At 41.4% G+C, this 27072-nt stretch overlaps 1 protein-coding gene and 1 long non-coding RNA gene across 6 annotated transcripts in view; both read right to left on the bottom strand.

Annotated features, from left to right (window-relative positions):
• Positions 1-1133: 1133 nt before the first annotated feature.
• On the bottom strand, positions 1134-12153 carry LOC127057705 (uncharacterized). Of its 2 annotated transcripts, none has more exons than XR_007776157.1 (3): positions 11883-12153; positions 3300-3592; positions 1134-1205 (listed from the first exon to the last, which is right to left on the bottom strand). It is a non-coding gene; the product is annotated as an uncharacterized LOC127057705 (long non-coding RNA). The 2 variants fall into 2 exon arrangements; XR_007776156.1 differs by lacking the exon at positions 11883-12153 and adding an exon at positions 3818-3867.
• A 3552-nt stretch (positions 12154-15705) lies between these two features.
• Positions 15706-27072, bottom strand: part of SPPL2A (signal peptide peptidase like 2A) — a 53580-nt gene continuing 42213 nt past the window's right edge. For all 4 annotated transcript variants that reach the window (XM_050966643.1, XM_050966641.1, XM_050966640.1 and 1 more), the window contains one exon: positions 15706-18258. In XM_050966643.1, coding sequence (XP_050822600.1) covers positions 18227-18258 — 32 coding nt within the window. In that variant the 3' untranslated portion in view covers positions 15706-18226. The remainder of the gene's footprint in view (positions 18259-27072) is intronic.

Raw genomic sequence — 27072 nt, 5'->3', positions numbered from 1 at the left:
TTTTTGACACAGATTGCCTCTATTCTGTCTCCTCCTTCTCTTCATATCTCTCTCTCATCTCCACAGGTTATACCAATCAAGGTTACCAAGTTTTGCTTATGATGATTAGGTCACACTCCTCTTCATAAAGTATCATTTTGGGCTAGTCTGGCTTATTTCCCATACTTACAGCAGTGGAACATAGACTCTTGGGGCTTGATTTAAAATGCTGAAATCCTCAACTCCATCTAAATGCAAAAGAGGCTCAGGGAGTTCAGCACCTCTGAAAATCAGGCCCTTAATCTATGCACATCCATTTACTTACTCCTTGCTCTTTTCCACCTTATCACTTCATTAGCCAGAGAGTATTTAAACGAATGCACACCCTTTATCCTCCCACTTTAAAGTCAGCCTAACAAATCTAGACAGCTTTAGCCCAGGAGCCTGGCATCTCATGCTGACTTGAAAACAATACAGTCTTCTCTCTCTGCAGAAGGTACAGGTATTTCAATGTGCTGTAAAGCCAAAAGAATGAAGAGGTTGGTAGCTGGAGGCCAAACTAGAACATTGATTGAGACATTCCTTTACAAGCTATCATTTTAGGACAACATATCTTGAGGCCAGGAATAAACCATGTAAACCTACTAATTCTGAGAAGTTGCAATTAGATTGACAATCTAGCCCTTTGTTAGTTAAACAGTTTGTGATCAGCGGAGAATAAGACGGGGCAGCCACTGCTGGAGCAGCCTGGGAGGGAGATTGTAACTAAAGGAGCCAGTCTCCCTTTCTGTTTCACCATTGCTCCAGGGAAGCAGGGTCATCTGTTTGTGGGAGGTAGGGGAATAGTGTCTCCGCAGAGCCTACTACTCCCCATGCCATGGAACAGATGGTATGAGGCACAAGGAAGTACCTTGCCCCCTTTAATCCTTTGAGTTTACAAGCAGGATAGCTCAGAAATCAGTAGAGTTAGTCACCTAGAAAGAGTCAGTTGTTCATAGATCATATATGAAATCTTTTATTTTTATCCCTGATACTCAGACTTCTTTTTTAGATGCAGGTGGTGAGGAGAAATACGTTTTCAGGCGTTAAAGTAAACTTCAGAATGCCTTAGAAGGTTACACATTTACTAGTTCTAATTAAGGGTTAATGGCTTTCCAACCACAATGTTCATTAATTTTAGACACCATTTTTTTCTTCCACATGAGATGTCCATCGTCAGCTGTCACCTGTGAATAAAGGAAAACTAATTAAACGTCATTTTATATTCCACTAAAGTCCACGTCCTTTAGCTGATGCAGTCTACTCTTATCATTAAATTCAAAACAGATGCTTTATTCCTTTAAATTAAGGTCTTTTTTATCTCATTCTTACATTTGAAAAGCAGACGAACAACCTCTCACTGTTTATTCTGAGCAATTGTTTATTTTGGAATTTACCACAGCTACTAGCGAAGCTGAAATATAGTATCACAGTGATCTAATACTTGCCATAGATTTAGGAATCTCATGCCTACTAGTATTTACATCTCACTAAACCAGTTGTAACTTGAACTCATTGCAATAACAAGTGCTAAGAGATAATAAGGAGGCTCTTTAAGAATGCTCCTTGTCCCAGTAATGCAATATATAATCAGTAACAGAGCAAGCATACAATATTTGGAAAAAGTTGCTTAACTGCTCTCATTAGCATGCAGGAGAAATACTGAGTTTCCCATTGAAAGACAAATGGAAATTCCTTCTTACAATAAAAGAAGTGGGTAATTCATGGGGAAGTCTGGTTTTGGATGCATGACCAGTTATACTTAGTGATCCAATGGATGTACATTTCAATTTGTTGAAAGTATGTGCTGGTATGCAAGCAGTTAAGCCAAATACAATTGCTAACTGATAAGGAAATCAGGTTAATACACCAACCAAGGTCAAATAGAGTCTGTGTAGAAACATTTTTTCCCCTTATTAGAGTCATTGATGGCAGAAAAGGGTAATTAACGAACCTCATTTACTTAACAAGGTGGAGTTTCCAAGCCTTCTCCCCCAAACACATATTTGTCTCTCTCATTTTATAGGTTAGTCATTTTACAATATGGTTTTTATAGGGCACATGGCTTAGTTTCTAGATGGATACACACATAGAAGGATCATTCTGTGATCTTCAGCTAATTCAGAGTCTGACTATTTCCACTGTAATTCACTTCAGTTACTTTGAACCTTTTTCAAAGAAGTGTCTGTGAACAACATTTTATCTTCCAATAGTGATATATTGGAAAGATTCCTCTAAAGAGTCCTGCACTTAGGACGGAAGAATACCATGCACTGCTACAGACGAGGGACCAAGTGGTTAGGCAGCAGTTCTCCAGAAAAGGACCTAGGGGTTACAGTGGATGAGAAGCTGGATATGAGTCAACAGTGTGCCCTTGTTGCCAAGAAGGCTAACGGCATTTTGGGCTATAAAAGTAGGAGCATTACCAGCAAATCGAGGGACGTAATCATTCCCCTCTATTTGACATTGGTGAGTCCTCTGGCATACTGCGTCCATTTTGGGCCCCACATTACAAGAAGGATGTGGAAAAATTGGAAAGAGTCCAGCGGAGGGCAGCAAAAATGATTAGGGGGCTGCAGCACATGATTTATGAGGAGAGGTTGAGGGAAGTGGGATTATTTAGTCTGCAGAAGAGAAGAATGAAGGAGGATTTGATAGCGGCTTTCAACTACCTGAAAGGGGTTCCAAAGAGGATGGATCTAGACTGTTTTCAGTGGTAGCAGATGACAGAACAAGGAGTAATGGTCTCAAGTTGCAGTGGGTGAGGTTTAGATTGGATATTAGGAAACACTTTTTCACTAGGAGGGTGGTGAAGCACTGGAATAGGTTACCTAGAGAGGTGAGAGGAATCTCCTTCCTTAGAAGTTTTTAAATTCAAGCTTGACAAAGCCCTGGTTGAGATGATTTAGTTGAGGATTGGTCCTGCTATTTGCAGGGGGTTGGACTAGATGACCTCCTGAAATCCCTGCCAACCCTGCTATTCTATGAACTTACACATAACTATTCACAGTCCCCAAAGAGCTATTACAGTGGTGGGGGATTGTCAGAACAGTAGGACACTCTGACCACATCCCTTTTTCAGGAAAAGGCCCTGCTCCGGGGGTCAAGAAGAGGAACAGTTGCTAGAGTTATTCTATACCTATAACTTTATTAGGAAGGTGATTCTCCTTACATTGGGCCAGAACCTTAACTGGTGTAAGTCAGCATAGCTCCATTGAAGTTAGTGAAGTTACACTGATTTACACTAGGTAAGAATCTGCCACATTATAGTTTAATTATACCTTAAAGTGCTTGCCAATTGGTTAATGGGTGGGACTTGGGAGTTCTCAGATTTGTTGCCAATGTTGTTTGCCCAGCTACAGGTTTCTTTTGTTGTTGTTGTTTTTGCACAAGGTTGGTTCATTAACAAGGTAGCAACACATCTTTTCACATCATGACAGTTGCAGCTTCACAACAGAAAAAAGACAAGCTTGATTTTTCAAAGTGAAAATTTAGAATGTGTAGAATATTGCAGAATGCAGCAAAAATCACATGATCCAGGATGTTTTTCCATTTCTAGGGTTTCCTCCTATTCCTGGAATTGAGGCAGGGTTTTAAAAGAGATTTTTCTCAAATTTTCCACAAAATACACCTTCCCTTATGGATCAAACATAGAATATTTCAGCAAGTTACTATATGGCAAGTTGACTTCAATGGAGCCAGATTTCACCCTCAAAGTATATTGGCTGTTACACAGTTTTAAAACTCCTAATTAGCTATTTCATTCATATTTATACCAGTTGACTTGAGAGATACACACCTTGTTTTCAGGAGGTCTCAAGGATTCAGGAATCTCTATCTTGTACTAACAAACATACTTTAAGACAGCAAACATAATTAGTGCATGAGCAAAGGGTTGGTTTTTAAAATCCTTTTAAGGAGCAATGTTTCAGAGACGTGTATTTGAGAAATAGATTATAATAGCTATGAGATTGTTAATGACAGTGTAGAGAAAATTATATTTAAAGTTAACTAGCATGTCTAAATATCTATTTAAAAAAGTCACATACTACTGATTTAGACCCCAATCTTGCAAACACTTAACACACGTTTAAGTCTAAGCAATGGGACTACTTACATCAGGGGTGGGCAGACTATGGCCTGGGGTCTGCATCTGGCCCTCCATACGTTTTAATCCAACCCTCAAGCTCCTGCTGGGGAGCGAGGTCTAGGGCTTGTTCCACTCAGGCGCTTCAGCCGGGGAGTGGGGTCAGGGGCTTGCCCCACTCCGCACAGCTCCTGGAAGTAGCGGCATGTCCCCTCTCTGGCTCCTACACACAGGCTGCCCCCACCCCAAGTGCCACCCCTGCAGCTGCCACCCGGGAACTGCAGACAATGGGAGCTGCAGAGGCAGCTGGCTGCACCTCCGCATTGAAGCCAGATAGGAGACATACCGCTGCTTCTGGGAGTTGCTTGAGGTAAGCACCACCCAGAGCCTGAAGCCCTGACCCTCCCCCATACCCTAACCCCCTGCCCCAGCCCTAATCCCCCTCCTGCCCTCAAACCCCTCAGTCCCAACCCAGAGCACCCTCCTACTCCCCCAACCCCTCATCCCCAGCCCCACCCCAGAGCCTGCACCCCGAGCCGGAGCCCTCACCCCCATCCGTATCCCAACCCCCAATTTCGTGAACATTCATGGCCCACCATACAATTTCCATACCCAGATGTTGCCCTCGGTCCCAAAAGTTTGCCCACCCCTGACTTACATACATAAGGTTAAGCATATGTGGAAATGTTTGCCTTCAATTTAAGATGCAGAAAACATTACATTTGAACAAAAATGTAAATTGCTGTTAAAAGAATTATAAAGCTATTTCTTCACAGCGGAATTAACTCAAGCGTTGCCCCTATTCCCCCTTCTGCCCACCCACAAAACCCTCTCACCCACATTTAGTGGTGCGTTCTCCCCAGGCTAGCTGACTCAGCCCCCCAAGTGCTATATTCACTCTGGCTGTTAATCCACACACTTTGTAATGTGGACTCAGTTTAACCACTTGAGCATTGATAGTCCTCCGCTGCTCAGAAGCACAGACAAGTTCTCCCACAATCCACTAGGAAAGAATTATAGATCAGCTCAGCTTACTGCAGTAGAAAGAACCATGAGATATCCTGTCAGAAGTCTTCATGACATACATGGGCGAGTTCAACGTTTCTCAGTTATATCCTAATACTTTCAAACAAAAACACCCCAGGCATATATTAAAGGACACTAAAAATTCAACACCTTGACATGGTTTTAAATGTACAATATACATTAATTAAATGGCTTTTACTTGGGTCAAATCTCTGTGGCAAAAGTAACTTTGATACTTTTGTCTCACAGGAATACCACAAGGATTTCTTCTTCAGTCTATATTCCATTTATGTGAATCAGTGAAAAAGGGGAAACACCTCTGTGTTTTGCTCTTATTCCTCAGTTAGTTCTTTATTATTTATTTGCACTACAGTGATAGCTATGGGGCCCCACATTCTAGGCACTGAATAAACACAGAGTAGGACAGTCCCTGTCCTGAACTGCTCACTATTTCATATAAGACAAGACACAACGTGGGCATAACTAAGAGTGGGAGGGAGGGAGGAAAGACAAAGGAAGCTAGTTTCTTTGTCAGTGCTGAAGCGTCTTCTCTTATTATGCATCTCTTTGCAGCTCAGGTAAGAAAATATGTTTTACTCTCTTGTGTGATTGTGTATAACTTTAAAAAAAAAGGCAGCACAAAGGAGAAATACCTGTTTGCTGGTTTTCTGCAGCTGATAGCCATAAATCCATAAGGATGAGTTGGTTTTGCAAGATGTGGAATCACCACCTTCTGACAGCACTCTCAAGGGAAAGAATCTTACCTTGTCTTTCACACTAATCAGAATAAACCATTACAGATCTTCAAAATATAAGATAAATAAAGTGAAAAATGTATTATTGGGGAGGTTTTAAGTGTACCAAAATCAGGAAAGTCGGTTACAGTTCCTACTGGAAGAGTAACTCAGGCCTCTCTTGTAATTGTAACATGTTTATTGTGTTACTTTATATGACATTAACTTTTATGCCAAAAATATATGCATGTCTAACGTGGCTGCATTTCAGCTGCTGAGAGAACTGTAACTTTGAATTCCCGGTCTTTTGTGCCTTTAAAAATTTCATCATCGCACTGCACTAACATAGGGCCTGATTTGAAAATACTTAGCCATTCAATTCGCCCTTGAAGCCAGTAGGGCTACACACATGAGTAAGGGTTTGTAGAAGATCTGCTACAGCATATTAAAGTATTATTTCTCTGTTTAAAGAAAAAGTTTAATGAAAAAATAGAGCGGTTGTTTGCGTAGTAAAATAAAAGTGCTCCGTGAGTTTATTTGAAGTTAAACATGGTGTTCAGTGCCTCAGTACGTCATTAAAAATTAGCAGAAAGCTTTCTTCACACAGTATAACTTGTCACTTTTAATTTATCAGAAGTATTTATCCTCATTGAGGATTAAGTCCAAAGAAAGGATGAACTATTACAAAATAAGTTATTTTGGAGTAAGGTGAGTGCAAAGGAGCTCCAGCGGTGATTTAAGCTAGAAAAGAAGACTGGGCCTTAGGAGCTGTGGCTGTTTTATATTACGTTTCTTGCTCATCTCTTGATGTGTCAGGCTTAATTATTCTGTGCTGCTACGGAATGTAAATTCTTTGTGGACTGATCAGTGGTGGTGGAGGTTGAGGAATTGTTTGATATAATTCATTGCTTTAAGGCAACTGGAAACTCCTCTCTCTCACACTCCCCTCCCCATCCCAAGTTGGGCAGATATGTATTTACTGTTGGGATTTGGGCTTGACCTGCTGATGGTGCTTCATTGGAACAAAACAAGGATAAAACTATTTCTAAATGTAATTGGTTACCTTGGGACATTTTGTGTTGACAAGGAGCAAAAAGGAAAAGTGAAGTTATTTATACAGTACATCTAGCAGCTGTTGACTAACTTTTATGGCTCATGACCTGACTAGAAAGCTCCTATGCCTACAGGCTTGCAGCAGAAGCCTCTGAGCTTTACAGCTGAGTTACCACAGAGGGGATGTGTCACCTACTGAGAAAGTGAGAGACTATAATAATAATGGCCTTGTCTACACTGCAGGGGGAGATCCATCACACAACTTCAGCTACGTGAATAACATAGCTGAAGTTGATGTACTTAGATCTACTTACCGTGGGGTCCACACTATGCTAGGGTGACCACATTTCCCTGTGCGGAATACGGGACACCTTGTAAAATTGCTCGTATTCAACAGCAATCAATAAGAATGATGCAGTAGCCCCCCCCCCCCCCACACCTAACATGCTATAAAATCTCCAGAGCCCAGCAGGGAAAGGGGGACCTCAGGGGCCTGAGTGGGAGGGAGGGACGGACTCAGGCATATGCATAGTATGACTTCTATTTTGGGGAACAGGGGTCGGCAGGGCTCAAGCCAGCTGGTCGGCCTGTTTCGGTGCCTGTGATTTACAGTGCCTGGGAAGGGCCGAGTCGCACACTCGGGATAGGCGGTAACATGCTGCAAGCCACGTTTGTATGGGCCTGAGCCTCAGTCTGGAACACCGAGGAACTCAGGCCCGGCACTGGACGGTCTGGGGCAGCTGGTTGCAACGCGGCCTCCATGAGCAGCTGCTCAAGACAAAAGCCTCTTTCTTTCATCGTGGCTTGAAAGCCTTGCAGCTTTTGCAGCGCTCGGCTTGATGCGCTTCCCCCAGACAACAAGTCATGGGCGTCACTGGTGGACATAGGCTTGCGGCAAGTGGCGCAAACTTTAAACCCTTGGGCTTGCGGCATTCCCCGCAGCCCAAGGCTGGTGCTGGAACCGACTCCCAGACACCTGTAACTAAAAACTATCTAAGAAAAACTCTAACTAGAAAGACTAAATTGCCAAGGGATCACTTGCAAGCAGGAGAGCAGTAAGAAGAAACTGAAGGGTGGAGGGGTTGGGCCAGCAGGGTATTATATACACCACCTTTAGGGCACCATGCTAGGGGGCTCCCCTGCCATCCCGACAGGAGCTGTTAAGGGAAAAAGTTTCCAATGTCCGTGCATGCAATGCGCATAGACCTAATTGGAATGGACTTGAACAAGCACCCGAAGAACCACCAAAAATTATAACTCAACGGGGGGGAGAATGGGACGGTTCAGCTCAAAGTTTGATAACTGCTCAGGGTGCAGGGAGAGGGCAGCTGGGTGCTGTGTGCGGGCAAGGGGTAGCTCAGGGTGCAGGGACGGGGATAGCTAGGGACTGAGGACAGGCAGGGGGTAGCTCAGGGTGAAGTGAGGGGATAGTTAGGGGCTGTATGCGGGCAGGAGGTAGCTCAGGGTGCAGGGAGCAGTCCCTGTTCCCTGAGGGCTCTGCCAGCCCCATCCCTACAGCTCTTACTGGCTGCATGAGAAAACGGGGCTGGGAGCTGAGAAGCAGCCAGCAGGAGAGGAGGGAACACCATGGCTGCCTGCTCTATGTTACTAGCCAGAGGAGCAGTTGCCCCGCACTGCCCAGCTGCAGCTTCCCACCTCCGAACTGGCCCAAGGGCAGAGAGAGGAATGCGGGGTGTGGAGCTGCCCCAGGATACCTCTTCATGTGCACTGCAGTTTGGGGTGACAACATTCCCAGTGTCCCCCAACTCTGCCCATGGGCTCAGAGGGCTTCTGCCCCATGGAGAGCACCAGAGATCCAAGATTCAGCCCTGCAGCTCCTGCCTTCAGCCTCACAGAGGTTGCCAGGGTTCAGGCATTCAGCCCCGTGGCGGGCGGTATGACTCAGGGCTTCAGTCCACCCTCTGGCTCTGGCTTCAGCCCTGTGGTGAGCACTGGGAATCAGGGTTTTAACCTCCCTCTCCTGTGGCTCCAACTTCAGCCCCATGGAAAGTGCCAGAGATCGGGGGTTGCAGCCCCATGGGTGGCGCTGGGGCTCAGGCACTGGGTTTCAGCATCGGTGCCCAGTGATCCCCCTGAAAGCACTTGCAGACCCCAATTGAGAACCCCTGCTTAAGGTTTCACATGGCAAAGGGTGACACACAGGAAGAGTCATCTTCCTGCCTCTCCACCTGGCCTGAAGCCACCACGTGCTCTCACTGACAAGCCGCCGCCTGCCTGCATTCGCTCACCAGCCATAAGCACATGGCGCAGGCAGCGCTGACTGACCACTGACTGACCAGCAGGAAGAGCAGAAAATACAGGACAACTTGCCCGTTTTTAAAAAAAGGTGGGACACCTGCAATAGGGCTTAAATACGGGACTGTCCCGTTAAAAACGGGATGGATGGTCACCCTACCCCTTGCACTTCTCATTCAAGTACAGTACAGGAGCTGGTGGGAGAGTGAGCTGTGGTCGATTTAGCAGGTCTTCACTAGACCCGCTAAATCGACTGCCAATGCATCAATCGCCATACATCGATCCCCCAGTAAGTGTAGACAAGCTTTGGAAATTCATTCTGGAGAAATATCACTAAAGTTATATATGGCCAGCAGCAGAATGGAACTCAAGTTAGAAGCCATTAACACCTCAATAAGCAGAAAGGAGATTAAAATCCATGCAGTTAGCACAGACTTTTGAACACTTAAAGGAACAGAGGGTTGAAAATCAATAACGACTATGCTTCAGGCTTAGCTCAGTTCCCTAATGAAGACTGGTCTAGTGCAAAACACAACATCTGCAGAAGGCCTGCACACATTCATAACAGTGGTTAGTAAATTTTCCTGGATTGCTGGATGACAGTAATAATTTAAAAAACCCACTTGAGTTATTTACATCATCTCTACAAGTATTTAATATTGCAGAGGACTAGTTTACCCCAGTCACAAAAATCTTAGAGGTCAAACTTCAAGCTTATAACCCAGAAAGATCAGGTTTCCAGGACAAGATAGATTTGAATCAAGCAACTGTACATTTCAGGGGTACCTATTTAAAACTCTTTGTGTTTAAAAATGAAGAGTAACAAGCTGAGGTACCTTTTTAGGCAACAGAGCAGAGTGTTGTTTAGTTTTTTTCCCTGTTGTTAGAATGACAGCATCTTAAGGAAGATGATTCATAGCCTTCAAAGAAGATATGCCAACTATTTAAGGAGATTTGAGGGTAAATATATCCTTACCTGGGTCAGGTTAGATTGATGGGCCTGATTTATGCATTTTATATTTTCTGTTGGCCATCTTCCTCCTGGACAGAGCTCTGAGTAAAAAAATACTAGTGAAACACTAGCTATCTTATCACAAGTCTATTCTTCAAAGGTTTAGTGATTTCTCACTCTATATTTGTTCCCTTATTTTCAGGAGGGAAACTGCCAGGACCATTTTTGTTTATTTTCAGTGAAGATTGGTATGACTTGCTTTTCTCCTGTCTTCTGGTAATATTCCAGTTTTCCCTTGATTTTTCAAATTATAATTAGTAGGAAACTTATTTGCTAAATCTTGATACTCTAGTATACCCATAACCTGAACTAGACAATCTATGTACCTTGTAAGTTTTCAAATAGCTTTTAATTAGATATTTTGGGACCATACTATGACATCATGAGGCATGCTGCCTAAAATTGTGTCAGTGGAGCCTTCTGCTTGAAAATGGAGAGATGGTCTTTAATACAGGACGTACTCTACCCTTCATTGTCCAAGCTTTTTCTTTCTTGTTCTTGCTGAAGATAGGTTTTGTTTTTTTAAAAAGGAGCTTAGTACCTGTGACCCAGAGCTCCTAACTGCCAACCAGCAGAGGGCACACCATAACATAACTCACATCAGACCTGACATACCCATTGCCCAAACTCACTCTTGGCATAATCTGTATCTAACAGGTGTCATGTAAGGTATCACATGCAAACTGATAACACACTGGTCATTGGTATTATTGCATAACGCAAGTATGTCTGGTGTATAAAGAATTAGATGTGAGCTGGAAATACGTTCAGCGAGCAATGCATAAACTCAGCATGTCCTAAACAAAGGAACATTGTTCCACCTGCTTGACTGTGTCTCCAATGTAAACTTAGCAAGGAGACACCAGAAAAAATGGAAGTATATTTACATAAGGTAAACAAAGCCATCAAACTAGGAAGCGGGGAAGGTGACCACTTAACAATCATGATAGTGGACGGAGGCTTTACCCCACCAGGAAGCCTTCCTGACACTTGAAACAGACAATGGACTTTGGGAAATATAAGCGGAAACAGAAGGCCATTGAGGCATCCATCAGCTGAGGGACAAAGGAGGCCAGAGTTCTTGAAATCTGAGAAAGTTGAATCCTTCAACTAAAGGCACTGAAGTCTCTGGGAACTGACTACAGATGAGAAACCTGCTTTGACAAAGATTGTAACTTGCTGAAGTTAAGTTTTAGTCACAAAAAAAACACCCTGTGTTTTGTTTTATCTGTAACCTTTCATCTCTTTCACTCTTATTTGACAGGTTTCAGAATAGCAGCCATGTTAGTCTGTATCCGTAAAAAGAACAGGAGTACGTGTGGCACCTTAGAGACTAACAAATTTATTTGAGCATAAGCTTTCGTGGGCTACATCCCACTTCATCGGATGCATAGACTGGAACATACAGCAAGAAGATATTTATACATACAGAGAACATGAAAAGGTTAAAATAGCCATACCAACTGTAAGAGGCCAATGAATTGAGATGAGCTATCATCTGCAGGAGAAAAAAACTTTTAGGTTTGAACAGAGACTGGGAATGGTTGGGCCATTACACCAGTTGAATCTATTTCCCCGTGTTAAGTATCCTCACACCTTCTATGAGTCATCTCGATTATCACTTCAAAAGTTTTTTTTTCTTTTTTTACTTATTTGAAATCACTTAACCCTACATTCTTTGTTAATAAAAACTTACTGTTTTATTACAAAGCCATCTCACTGCTCCTGAAGTGTAAGTCTTCAGGTAAGTTAAAAGGCTGTTGTGTGCTATGTCTTGTTGGGATTTGGTGGTTCCCAGTGAGTCTGATGCTGAGTAGAAATCATGGGACTTTGATCCAATGCGATTCAATTCAATAAAGCTTTATTCAACATGTGCACAAAGAGAGCCCCTGGTACAAAGAATCAGGCAGAGTCCCTCCAGCCAGGAGCCCCTTCCCTTGCTACTTTATAGCACATGGTGCTTATATAACAAGTTATATAACAACTTACATAACATGAACCTCTAACCAATCAGTTAAACAAACTCATATATGGGTTTGTTTATCACATGCTCATAGTGCTCCAGTCCACATGCCGAGCTCACACCTCTCCCCATGGCCTTCTCCAGAACGTTCCTAGGCCGGTGAGCCACAGCATGCTTCCCTATGCATAAGCACCCTATAAACCACATTTTATTTAAAATAAACACAACCATAACCTTCAGTCTCCTTGGAGGCAGCAAACTTAACTTCTGAGTGTCCAGTGAGAAGGACTGGACACTGCAGAAAGATGTCTCTGAGGAACTTGGGAAGTGGGATTCACTCAGTTCTACCTGGTAGAATTCTGAAGAGTTTGCTGGGAAGGCAGGCAAGCTGGTGGTTCAGGAATCTGACACCTAACTTAGCAGCAGCCAAGCTCACTCTTGCTGAGGCAAAGTAGTATCACAGTGGCTCTCAATTCTGGGTGACCTGAGCAAGCCATCACAGCATCTCAGCCAATTTTGAGTTAACTGTACCCTGTTTTTTCCCCTCTTATCTTCTGCACAAAAGAATTGCAAACTGTTGCACTTAAAATCATCAGAAGAGGTGATGGGTGTGAAATCCTACAACAGCACAATTAAATATTTCCTTCCCACAGAAGTTATTCAAAATTTTAATTCCTCCGTTTGCTTTCCTGAAATGTTATTGCCCTTGGACTATTGCACTCTAACCCCTTATTCTATACCTTGACAAATTTGAAGATCCCACATTCAGTGGGTTTAGGCTTCTCCTCAGCCGCCCAACCAATTATTTTGATATTATCTGTTTAATTATTTGAAAAATAAGTGCAAATGTCTGATTATGGGAAGCTATCTACATTTTTATACTGCACTCCTTATCGTGACACAAGCCATTTTAGTAGGTTACATAAGTAATATTTTTTAAGGGTAGTTTTAGTGCTGACATTAGGTTTCCACATAAGCTCCAAAAAATGAGTTATTTGTTCCCATCTCCATATTACATGGGTAAGACAGACATTTCTGGAAGAAGCAGGCCTGAGCAACAAAGCTGGGATATACATTTCCCCTAAGTTCAGCCATGTTCTAATACAGCTTACGCTAGAGATAAAGGCCAACTGCAAAGTTTTGCCGCGAATCCAAACTGCCCCAAAGTTTGGGAGGTTTGCCCCTGGGGTTTCAGGTCAGGCGCAGCAATAGTTAATGATCAGACCTAATCTGAATACATGAATTACACCCCAACACAGAGGATTTCACAATTTTGTAGAAATCTATGAATGAGACAGGATTAGTTATTCAAGTTAAAAAGTTATTCCGGTAGGATATATTGTTAAATTCTGCTTCCCATTTGACCTGAATTTCCATAGCTGTTGACTATAATAGTGTTCTGAGTCAGTGCATGCATAGAGTACAAAGTGCATGCTTGTAACAGTTGTATACATTTTCAACACAGCAATAGAAAGGTCATGTAGGGCAATAATAGGAAAACACATTTGATCTTTAGTTCTGAATATTCCACACTGTGGTTAAGGTTGGAATCTGTAGAGACTTGAGTGAGAATAAAGCAACTGAGACTTGGTGGTGATGCTGCACCCGATCCTGACACAGAGTCTCCTACTCATGACCAGTCCTAGCCCTCGCTCCAGCTGTGAAGCAGCCAGGCTCAGCCCAGCAAGATCCAAGTGTGGAGGGGCTTAGTGTGGAGGATCCAAGTGTGGGGTAAGAGGGTTCTGTGTGGGGCAATCTGGGTACAAGAGGCTTGGTGGGGAGGGGGGATGGTCCAGGTACAGGGGGGATCTGGATGCACAGGGGCTCATCGGAGGGTTCCAGATGCAGGGGGAAATAGGACTCTGTGGGGGGTCTAGGTAAAGGTGGTTAGGGCTTAGCAGGGGGATTTGGCTGTTTGGTGGGGGGGGGGAAAAGGAGTCTAGGGGTGAGGATCAGTAGGGGGAGAGATCCAGATGCAAGAGGACAACCCCACCATGGTGGTTTACCTCTGCCATGGCTGCACTGGGTGCCCGAAACAATGCACCACATTGCAGGGGAGGGGCATGATTGCTCTTGCAGCTTCTCTTTCTTCCCCATCAGAAGTCATTTTTCTATGGAGAAGCAAAGAAATTTGAGGAGGATATAAATTCTGCACATGTGCAGTGGCGCAGAATGCCTCCAGGAGTAAGTGGAGGTCTATAAAATCATGACTGGTGTGGAAAAAATAAAGAAGTGTTATTTACTCCTTCTCATAACACAGGAACTATGGGTCACCAAATAAGATTAATAGACAGCAGGTTTAAAACAAACAAAAGGAAGTATTTCTTCACACGTGCACAGTCAACTTGTGGAACTCCTTGCCAGAGGATGTTGTGAAGGTCAAGACTAACAGGGTTCAAAAAAAGAACTAGATAAATTCATGGAGGATAGGTCCATCAATGGCTATTAGCAAGGATGGGCAGGAATGCTGTCCTTAGTCTCTGTTTTCCAGAAGCTGGGAACGAGCGACAGGGAATGGATCACTTGATGATTACTTGTTCATTCCCTCTAGGGCACGTGGCATTGGTCACTGTTGGAAGACAGGATACTGGGCTAGATGGACCTTTGGTCTGGCCCCGTATGGCCATTCTTATGTTCTTCTTTCTTCTCTGGTAATAAACTTTTCAGGGTGAACTATATTCTTAGAACTGTGCAAACCACACTCATCAAATGAAGCCCTCTGTGACACATGTAAAGCCATTACCATCTGAAGAGTTGCAGAGGTGTAATGGATTAGAAATTAGTAAATTACTGTAGTGGACTACACTAGAATACAGAGGTATTCTATAGCTAGGTTGGACCTACAGAAAAGTACAGAAGTTAAAATATAGAGTCTGATTCTGCAAATGCTACCAGGCACAGTATTTGTCATGAGTAATCCCATTGAATCATGCCACTAAAAGCTACACAGCAAGTGTTTGCTGGACTTTTAGTATTGCCACTAAAGTAAATGGATGTGACTCAAAATTCACACAAAGACCACCAGACCTGATGAGTACCTCCCCAAATAAGAAGGTGCTATTTTAAAACAAAACAAGACAGTTCCTTTTCAAAATAGAATTGTACTTTAGACAGTGGATAAAGTTTTCAGATGTGTCTAACTGATGTAGAAGCCTAGGGCTTATCTTCACATATAGCACTGCAGCTGTGCTGTTGTAGCACTTAAGTGAAGATGCTTCTATGCTGACAGGAGACCTTTGCCTGTCGGCATAGTTAATCCACCTCCCCAAAAGGCGGTAGCTATGTCAATGGGACAAGCTCTCCTGCCAACATAGCACTGTCTACATGGAGGAATATATTAACTATGTCGCTCAGGGGGGTGGATTTTTCACACCCCTGACCAATGCAGTTTTACGTAGATATAGTTCTGTAGTGTAGATCCATGAGACTTAGGCGAGGAGTTAGGTTCACAAGTCACTTGTGCACTTTTGAAAATTTTACCATGTATCACTATTAATATTGTCAATAGTACTAGTTTTATTTTAAAAAGACACAAGGAACAAAGAAGTTACTCAAATTACTTCTTAAAAAGACAATTTATTGAAAACATTCTTAATGTGATCATTTAAAATTGCACGGGAGAGGGCTGTTGTCAGTATTCATACAATGAAAAAAGTTAAAGCACAATTTTATATTAAGTAATGCTAGTAAGGCTCTTAGTGTAAAAAAAAGTCCAAGTATTAAACCACCAAAACTCCTTAAAACAAATTGAAAATACATGTTCTCTTGAACTAGTCATACAATACGTTTCAGTAGTTGACACTAACTACTTACGTACATCGAACTTTAATCTCATTGATTTTTTCCCTAAATCAAGCACAAGCGTTCAAAGAAAAAAACTGTTAGTTTACATCCCGTGTGTGTGAAACCTCACAGAATAGTAATTAGGCCTTGAGCGATACAAACCTCTCACAGCAAGCTGCTGAACACATTGTTAAACAAGCTGCCAAACAGCTCCTTAATTTACACTAGATTGGTTATCAAGTAGTTTGGAAGTTTAACATAAAATTAGATAGAGATTCCTCCAGAGGGAAAAACACAGGGTAATTTTACATGGGTTTATGAAGCCTTTAAAGTTTGAAAGTACAGGAAAACACCAAGTTTTGATCTTAGTTTCTTATGAAATTTTCAGATACTTCTCTCTCCTTACCACTCCATTCATTACAGCAACTTAGCAGTTTGCACTAGAAAGTAAAGTAAAAAGACGTCTTACCCTATTTTTCTGCACAGAATTTTGTAATCTGATTTCAGATTACCTCAACGTTTACTGTAATGCTATTAAGCACTGAGGTATTTCCAATGCCTGAAATTGACTGTAATAACTAGAGTCTACTGAAGAGGTATTGGATAGCTCAGAAAAATCGATAATGGGATATGACAGCATTTCAACTTGATATAGCCTGGGTATGTTTAGCTCAGGATAGTAGGAAGTGACCACGATCACCATCTGAAAGCAGTTTTGTGGCCATGGTAGTTTCAGTGCAGTTACAACCAAATAAAGTGGCTAAATCACCCACATCAGCTGGCATACTTGTTGTCAGTCTCTACAAAAAGGTCAATGATTGACTGAGCTGTGGAGACTAAGTAAGATGTTCCTGGGAAGCCGGCACTGCCATTGCTCATGTTGAGTCTGCTGTTGAATTGCCGTTTCTAGGGATCTCACTCTGGCACTTACTGTAAGAACTTAATTCACTTACAAAAAAGGAAGAAGCTTTGTATTTAAATGGCTACCTGAAATTAGCAGTGGGTCAACTTCAGTGGTTTGCAGTTGTAGGCTTCTGCAAGCCTCTTTGGTCAAAAAGTGTTAGCATAACTGCTGTATCGTATTATGGGCCTAATCCCTCGGTATCTCCTCCATTTGCAGTTTCCAAAAGAAAATCAAATGTTAACAAAATCAGACTCTCCTAAATGTGAAGTAATGATTTAGCTCACTTTCCTTTTTAATTTTTTTTATAACATCAATAAAACAAGACAGAAATTAAGATTAAGTGACAAATTAAAACACATGCTTTGGCCTTAACTAAGGATTACAGTGACTTTTACTTATTTTGTATAGCATCAACTACAAATAACTCTTAAAACTTCCTCTCCAAAACTTCAGGATTGGGTGGGTCCAAATCTAGAGGATTCTTCTTCCTTTATAGGAGCCTGATCCTACACCCATTGAAGTCCACAGCTGCAAGAACAAGGTCTGGGGTTCTAGGGCAAGTTGCCAGGCCAGAGATTCAAAGCAGTCAAGAATTCCAGAGGGTTTGTTTTTTTTTCCTAATTAAAGAAATTCTAGGAAAAAAGAAACTGGAAGTTTGTGTGGTTAACTACTATGGGGCTGTATACAGATTTCTAGGCAATTGAGTAACGAAACCAAAGCATCAAGTTTAGTTTAAAATTATATATTGTAGTTCTGTTTTCACTGCTGACTGACTGACGGGCCAATGTGGGGCAGAAAATAAAAGCAAGTTGAGTTGCACCATATCCACCTTTATGGCTTATGCCATATAGTTTATATATACAGACCTAAATCAGACAGTTGCGCTACTATTTTATAATCTAATGAACATAATCTCTGCATTCAGAAGTTTGAGAGAAGTCCTGTGAAGGGAACTTCTAATTTCTAGTAGTGCAAGCCAACCAATTTTAAGCAAATATCAGTCAGAAAGTCATTTTATACCCGATGGAGATGGGGCAAGATATACTTGTATAAAAATATATTGTATATAACACGTTTAGAAAATTGCATAGACAATATTTTTTATTTAAAGTGATATAAGGCACAGGTTTACTAAATATATTGTCTGTTAAAAAAGCAAATCTATTTTAATCACTTCGATATAATGTAATTAATAGTACCCTTTCCATAAAAATATGTGCAAGTGTAAAAAAGACAATGTTCATTTGGAACATGAAATACTCTAGCGTAAATGTTAAATCAGTCAATTTTCTAAAGTTTATTTGTATAAAATCTGAATACCACTATTTTAGATCACATTCTTCGGTGTTATTGTTCTCCAGACCGTTCATTGGTGGTCGTAGTGCTTTCTTCATTCGCTGTATAATCTAGATGTTCCATCATCTAGGCAGAAACAAGATTATTCTTTTTAAAATACTAAAACTTCTCATTGGTCCAAACTTTTCATCTAGTTAAGCGAAATTTAATTAAGTAAGGATTAGCATGGAGTTAAGCAGCATATAGTGAGAAAATTCTCTACACAAGACTGAAAAGGAAATATCTAAGCTTATTTTAATTAATTAACATTTTGCACTATGACAATGCTTTTCATCTAAGGATCTCAAAGTACTCTATAGGAAATTAATTAAAAGCCTCAGAACACCTCTATGAGGTAGGGAAACAGCCATTAAAAAAAATTAACAGTTGTATAAGCAGACCAGAGAGGCGAAACAAATTGTTCAAGGTCACAGTGTCACTGTAAGAACTGGAAACAGAATTCAAGTGTCTTATTTAATATTTAAACTTTGCAAAATCCTTTCCAAAGAGAAAGTTGTATTTATTTGCAATGAAGCCAGAGTCCAATTTACAACTATGGTATATAACCTATCATTTAAATCAGCTTCTGTATCATATGAGTGCAGGATAGCTAATGTGACGCCAATTTTTAAAAAAGGCTCCAGACTACACAAAATTACTAAAGATAGTTGTGTTCAAAGTAGACTGCAAAGAATTACAAAGGGATCTCACAAGACTGGGTGACTGGGCAACAAAACAGCAGATGAAATGCAAAGTAATGCACACTGAAAACAATCTGAAATATACACACAAAATGATAGTGTCTAAATTAGCTGTTATCACTTATGAAAGATCTTGGAGTCATTTGAATAGTTGTCTGAAAACACCCACTCAATGTGCAGTGGCAGTCAAAAAAGCTAACAGAATATTTGGAATGATTAGGAAAGGGACAGATAAGACAGAAAATATCATAATGCCTCTATATAAATCCAGGGTACACCAATATCTTGAATACTGCCTGCAGATCTAGTCACCCCATCTCAAAAAAAATAATATTGAAATTGAAAAAGGTACAGAGAAGGGCAACAAAAATTATTCAGGGTATGGAACAGCTTCCCTGTGAAGAGAGATTAAAAACAATGGGACTTTTCAGCTTGGAAAAGCGATAAATAAGGGGGGATAGGACATAGGTCTGTACAATTGTGATTGGCATGGAGAAAGTCAATAAGTAAATGTTATTTACTCCTTCACATAACAAAAGAACTAGGGATCACCCAATGAAATTAATAGGCAGCAGGTTTAAAACAAACAAAAGCAAGTATTTCTCACACAACACACAGTCAATTTGTGGCCAAAGCTATAACTGGGTTCAAAAAAGAACAAGATAAGTTCCTGGAGGATAGATCCATTAATGGCTATTAGCCATGATGGGCAGGGATGAAAACCATAATCCAAGTGTCCCTAGTGTTTGCCAGAAGCTGGGAATGGAAGGCGGGGTGGATCACTTGATGACTGCCAGTTCTGTTCATTCCCTTTGAAGCACCTGGCACTGACCTCTGTCAGAAGACAGGAAACTGTGCTAGGTGGACCACTGGTCTGACCTAGTATACCCTCTCTTATGTTCTTACATTGTTCTACCATTCTAATTATTCCAGTTACATACTATTTGTCCTCCATAGCCAACTCCTGCCTGTTTCTGAATCCTTCGTACAATTCTTCAGCTTTACAATAAACAAATCTCTTACCTACAGAAAACAATTACATAAACATAACTATGGTTCATATTTGTCAAGCCTAGAGTAACTGATTAAGATCACCTATGTATTTAGGTACTGGGGAAAAAAATTAACTGATTTGATTTAATTCAAAATCCACAGATTTCTGTTTTGTGATGGAAAGTAATTTTCAAATTGGGATGTTAAAAACAAAGCTGGATTTTTTGTGCCAATTACCATTGATAAATAATAAGCAAGGAATAACAAAGGTATAATTCCATTTTTAGTTGTACCTGTAACATGCATATACATACACTCGGGGTGAAATCCTGACTCACTGAAAATCAGTGGAAAATTTCTCACCAACTTCAACAGAGCCAGGATTTCATCTTTGCAATCTGACCTGAAAAGAAACATCAAGAGCTTTCTATGATTCTACAGCTGGAAAATCCAGTGTCTGACAAATCAGCCAAAGCCAAAACAAAACCCCTCCCAGGTGTGTCTACACAAATCAAGCATTGGAATCTACGTTCAAAATGGTGGAAAAAAGTGTTTTAAGTCTCTCATCGGAAGCACTACCACATCACTCTGATAACGGTGCATATCCTCCTCTATCCCACTTAGTCCAAGATCATACATGCAACATTGAGTTGGAAAACAACTTGTTATAAACTGCTAAAAAAATCCTACTAAACAGGCCAGTATTAAATTATTGGAGCAATTCAAAATCCCCTGAAGTCAATGGGAGCCTTTCCAATGACATTAGTAGGTCTGGGATTAGGCAAATATTAACAATAGTGACATAGCTACTATATATATATACATACACATATACACACACACACACACACACACACACACACACACACACACACACCCCCCTCACATCTGCCAAGAGCCAAATGAAGGATACAGAATGAATGGGAGTATTGCAGATTGCTTAAAATGACAGGTAATTAATTTCTTCAGAATAAAAATGTTCTATAAACTCCATTTCAGGATCCTGTATTATATCTTATATACTATACATGTGATGTGGTATAAATATTTTGCCTCATGTTTTCAGGATGGCTGCACTACTCATGACCATGTATTTTGTAAGTTATGTTTTATAGAAACTATTTTTGAAATGTTTTGGTTAGCTAAACAACGGTTATTGCAGTTCTTTTTTAAAATCCCTCCAATCCGTAAATAAGGGTGCTGACGTTACCATGGGTCCCCTAATGAGTAGACACTGGAGAAAGACAAATGCAGGGCTGGCTCCAGCTCTTTTGTCACCCCATGCAGTGAAGAAAAAAACGAAAAACCCAATTGAGCTGCCACCAATGTGCTGTCAAAGAAGAAAAAAGAGAGAGTGAAGAGCCTGCTGCCGAAGACTCAAGCGGAGCGATTGAGGTGCCACCAAAGTGCCGCCAAAGAGGAAGTGAGGGACTGAAGGACTTGTCACCGAATTGCCACCTCAGACAAATGATAAATATATTTGAAAACATAAGCTACTTAATATAGCTCTTCCATATGTAAGTGTGACAGCTTTACGGTCCACCCAACAGAGCAGATGACACAGGCAAATGCTGGATAAAGTGTTTGAAAGAAATTGAGCAGCGTGCAAAAGGTCTAGAGGGTGAAACTGTTAACCTGAGTCTTGATGGGTGGAGCAATGTCCACAATGATCCTGTTGTATGTGCTTGTGTGACAACAGAAGAAGGGAATGTCTTCCTTACAGAAACAATTGATACATCAGGAAATGCACACACAGCAGAATACTTAAAAAAAGTAGCAGTAAAAGGTATAACAAACTGTGGGAAAAAATTCAAACGTCCTGTACACAGCTTGGTCACAGACAATGCTGCAAATGTATCCAAGATGAGAACAAATTACTTAGAAGAGAGTCTCAAGTTAATAACATACGGTTGCAGTGCTCATTTGATGCACCTCCTAGTCAAAGACTTCAGTGTTCCAGAAATAAAGGCTAATGATATTGAAACTGCAAAATACTTCCATAAGAACCACTTTGCAGCAGCTATTCTGAAAAAAGTGGGAGGAACCAAGTTAACTCTTCCACAAGACATGCAATGGAACTCAGTAGTGGACTGTTTTGAGCACTATATCAAGAACTGCCCTAATACGATGACAGTTTGTGAACAAAATTGTGAAAAAATAGATAGCACTGTCACAGCTGAAGTTCTCAACATTGGGCTTAAGAGAAATGTTGAACACACGCTGAGTACCCTGAAGTCTATTTCTGTAGCCTTGAACAGAATGCAGGGAAACAGCTGTTTTATTGCTGATGCTGTTGAAATTTGGAAGGAACTGAGTGAGATCTTAAAGAGAGAAATATGTAATGACAGAGTTAAATTACAAGCATTAAAAAATTAAATGGAACAAGCACTATCTCCAGTTCATTTTCTTGCAAATATTCTCAATACTCAGTACCAGGGTCAAACCTTAACTGCTGAAGAGGAGGAGCTGGCTATGGCATGGACATCCAGCAATCATCCCTCCATAATGCCAGCTATAATACACTTCAGCGATAAGGGTGAACCATTCAAGAAATATATCTGCTGATAATGTTTTAAAGAAAGTCATACCAGTGAACTGGTGGAAGTCACTTAAGCACTTGGATTCAGAGACTGTTGAAGTGATAAGCTCACTTAACAGCAGTAGCTTCTGCCGGTCTAGAAAGAATATTTTCTTTCTTTAGACTAATTCATTCCAAATTGAGAAATTGCTTGGGACATGAAAAAGCAGGAAAGTTTCTTTTTCTTTTCCAAGTTATAAACAAACAGGAAAATGAAGACGACTGAGTTAGCTGCAGAAGCCAATATTTTAAGTTACTCGTGTTGTCCTGGCTGACACAGTTTATTTAATTTTTGGTGGTTTTTTTTAATATTTCATTTAACTATTTTAGTTAACAATGTTAACAAAAACAAACTTGATTTTAAAAAAATGAACGTTTAACTACATTCAAAAATTCACATAATATTTTAACAAAACAAGCATATGTTTGCTGTTGAAGAAAAAAAAAACAATACATAACAATTTGAATTTCTGTCTGGTGATTTTCTCCTAATACAACATGGCAAGAAAATCCTCCAAATATAAATGATTAACCTGTTGAATTGAAGATTGTTCACCTCCCAATGACTTCATAAATATGTGCTTCAATTACCTTTGGTAAATGAAATAACCAAACAATGATTCATTTTCTGATATAGCTGTAAAACTGAAAAGTTATCAAAATAGATCACTTTAAAAATGTATACTGTGTACCTTCTAAAAGTGAAACCTACATCTATCTCTGAGTTGTGAAGAATATGTATTAAGATTATAACAACCAACAAGAATGCACTTTTATGTAGAAATCCATGATTAAAACGACTCTTCCTGACTAGTGATTTAAATCAAACCCACCCTGGTCACAACACTTGTTTCTTGCTCTGAGAGGTCCTCAGATATCAAACGTTAAGATAATGACATTTTTGTACATGGAAAAACTCAATTAGGTAGTTTTTAAAATGTATTATAATTTTCTTCTGTTTCTGGGGTTTGTGCAGTAACTCAGGAAACCTGGCTTTAATAAGTGGAACGTTAAAGTGCAAACTAAAAGTATGATAAAATCTCTAAAATAATTCTGTCTGATGTGGCATATACAGAATATGTAATAGTATGGTGAGGGATAAAGATTTTTCTGACATCTGTTTCAGATGACCAGCTAACTCGCCTCTGAACAAGTCAGTCATCCCAAACTCATACCAATTAAAAAAAAACAAAAAAAACCCCCCAACCTTTCACTGCATCTCACATGTACATTTTATATGTAGACATATGCACCATAATGCTAAAGCCTGGTGATATTACAAGAAACTACTGCTAGTTAATCAAATCCTTATCTTGCAATTATGACCCTGTGTGATTTAAGTTACAGAACTAATAAAACGCATACATTGTGGAACATGTCATGTTATTCATATACTTGTTTATCAATATCCAGTATAACAGACAGATCGGTGAGGAAAGGCTCTCTACACAAGCCAATGACTTATGTTTAGAGGTTGGGAAAAATCTGAAGATAGAAAAACAATGATCTAAGTGTCTCAGACATTATATAGTTTTAATATTGCATTATTTTTTGCTCCAGTGGGAGAATTTTTACATTAATTTTTTTTTAAAAGTAACTTTAAAAACACCAAGAACAATTGTATAGGCTCTGCTAATACAAGCACAGTAAAACAGGTTATGGAAAAATATTTGGATTAAAACAATAATTGGTGATAAATATCAGACCAAAAAAAGAACACATTTACCACTGAGCTACACCTGCTAAATATAAGCAATCCAAAAACCCAATTCATTTTTTAAAAAGCTGTGCAACTTTACACAGAATTGCTGTACACTTAAAAAAATCAGTAATTTACTTTTCCAAGTAAATCATATATTATAGTGAGTCATGAACGCTTTTCCTGTGTGCAATGATTCATTAAAATTCCCAGCAGAATACACCTTAAAAGGTCAGAATCTGAAAGTAGGGTTGCATCATTGAGCCCAGTGAGATGTATACGGTCATGCTGATTTCTAAAGACTTGAGCCTCAAAAACTCTCTCAATGTAACAAAGGAGGAATTTCACAGGAGCAGTTGAAAATTCATGCTGATAACACTGTCCAAAAAATAAGAATAAGAATATGTACTCTTGTGGCGGAGTGGAGGGAGAAGAAAAGAGGGTGAAGAAAGTGAGTTTAAAGGTTACAAATCCAGACTGCCTGTCCCATTTTAATTTGCATTTTAAGACTTCTGCCTATTTACTAAACAAACACACACACACACACACAGTTTAACAATATAAGTAATCTTGGCTGATTCTTTACTTCTGTGAAATTTGATCTGATTATTAATGTTGCTTAAGCAAGTTCTGTATTTAATTTCATGTCTCTCTTTTCAGAGGGGACGAAGAAAGATCAGGGTTCAAAACACTGCATTTGCCCAATAATGTGCAGTCCCCCTTCAGAGTTAGTTCAGACTAGTAGCAAATAAGAATCAGGATTTTTTTTACAAAGCATAATAATGAGTGGAGACTGTGGATAGTATTCTAGTACAAGACCACTACATCTGCATTCTAAAAATCCCCATGAAATTTGATTGGAGAAGGTATATTTCTCACACTGCAATCCTTCTCAAAAAAGATACAACAAAAAAAGTAAACAGAGCAAAAGCAATTAATTTACATTATGTAGTCAGGCATGCATTTTTAGCATTACATTTGGAGTTGTAGCCAAAGTTATCATCATTATGTTAATAGCCAAGAGCTGCGTGTGTGTGAAGTCGCGTGTTATTCCAGATACTGTACACAAAGATACTCATCTCAGGCTGTGGAATACCACTGCTCAATCATCCCCCCGTAAGCTTTGAAAAGAAGTGTAACAAAGAAAAGACGGTTACTCACCTTTGTAACTGTTGTTCTTCGAGATGTGTTGCTCACATCCATTCCAGTTAGGTGTGCGCGCCGCGCGTGCACGTTCGTCGGAAACTTTTTACCCTAGCAACTCCAGTGGGCCGGCAGGTCGCCCCCTGGAGTGGCGCCGCCATGGCGCCCAATATATATCCCTGCCGGCCCACCCGCTCCTCAGTTCCTTCTTGCCGGCGACTCCGACAGTGGGGAAGGAGGGCGGGTGTGGAATGGATGTGAGCAACACATCTCGAAGAACAACAGTTACAAAGGTGAGTAACCGTCTTTTCTTCTTCGAGTGATTGCTCACATCCATTCCAGTTAGGTGAATCCCAAGCCATACCTAGGCGGTGGGGTCGGAGCGAGAAGTCGCGGCATGGAGCACTGCAGATCCGAAGGCCGCATCCTCTCTAGACTGCTGGACCAGGGCGTAGTGGGAAGCAAAGGTGTGGACCGATGACCAGGTCGCTGCCCGACAGATTTCCTGGATGGGCACACGGGCGAGGAAAGCCAGCGACGACGCCTGCGCCCTGGTAGAATGCGCAGTCACACGGCCCGTAGGGACGTGGGCCAAGTCATAGCAGGTCCTGATGCAGGACGTTACCCAAGAGGATAACCTCTGGGAGGAGATAGGAAGCCCTTTCATGCGGTCCGCTACTGCCACGAAAAGCTGGGGGGATTTGCGGAAGGGCTTGGTCCTCTCCACGTAGAACGCGAGAGCCCTACGGACATCAAGCGAGTGGAGCTGCTGCTCCCTGCCTGAGGAGTGAGGTTTCGGGAAAAAAACCGGGAGGAATATCTCTTGGTTGACGTGGAAGGCTGAGACCACCTTGGGGAGAAAAGCAGGGTGTGGTCTCAGCTGCACCTTGTCCTTGTGGAAGACCGTGTATGGGGGGTCTACCACAAGAGCCCGGAGTTCCGACACCCGTCTAGCTGAGGTGATAGCTACTAGAAAGGCCGTCTTCCAAGAGAGGTAAAGCAGGGAGCAAGTAGCTAACGGCTCAAAGGGGGGCCCCATGAGTCGGGACAACACCAGGTTAAGATCCCAGGTTGGAGCAGGGGGACGGACGTTAGGGTATAAACGTTCCAGCCCCTTAAGGAATCTAGACACCGTCGGGTGGGAAAAAACAGAGTTACCATCCGCACCCGGGTGAAAGGTGGAGATAGCCGCTAGGTGGACTCGTAACGACGATATGGCCAGACCTTGCCCTTTGAGGGACCAAATGTAGTCTAAGATGTTGGCTACTGAAACTTCCATAGGGCGGAGATTTCTCTCCACGCACCAATAGGAGAATCGCTTCCATTTGGCCAAATATGTCGCTCTTGTGGACGGCTTTCTGCTGCCCAAGAGCACTTCCCTCACCGGCGTGGAACAGCGCAGCTCAGAGCCAGTCAGCCACGCAGGAGCCACGCCGCTAGGTGCAGCGACTGCAGGTCCGGGTGACAGAGGGTCCCGTGCTCCTGGGTAATCAGGTCCGGATGAAGGGGCAGGGGAACTGGGTCGGCTATGGCCAGGTCCAGCAGCATGGGGTACCAGTGCTGTCTGGGCCACGCCGGGGCTACCATGATCACATGAGCCCTGTCCCTGCGCACCTTCAGAAGGACCCTGTGGACCAACGGGAATGGGGGAAATGCATAGTACAGGTGGGTCGACCACTGGATGAGGAAGGCATCCGCTATCGACCCGGGTTCCCTGCCCTGAAAGGAGCAGAACGCTTGGCACTTCCTGTTCCCCTTGGCCGCGAAGAGGTCCACCCGGGGATAAC

This window comes from Gopherus flavomarginatus, chromosome 9, assembly GCF_025201925.1.
Source record: "Gopherus flavomarginatus isolate rGopFla2 chromosome 9, rGopFla2.mat.asm, whole genome shotgun sequence".
Classification (NCBI taxonomy): Eukaryota; Metazoa; Chordata; order Testudines; family Testudinidae; genus Gopherus; species Gopherus flavomarginatus.
Note: the sequence above shows the minus strand (reverse complement) of the source record. Positions and strands in the feature narration are given on the sequence as shown.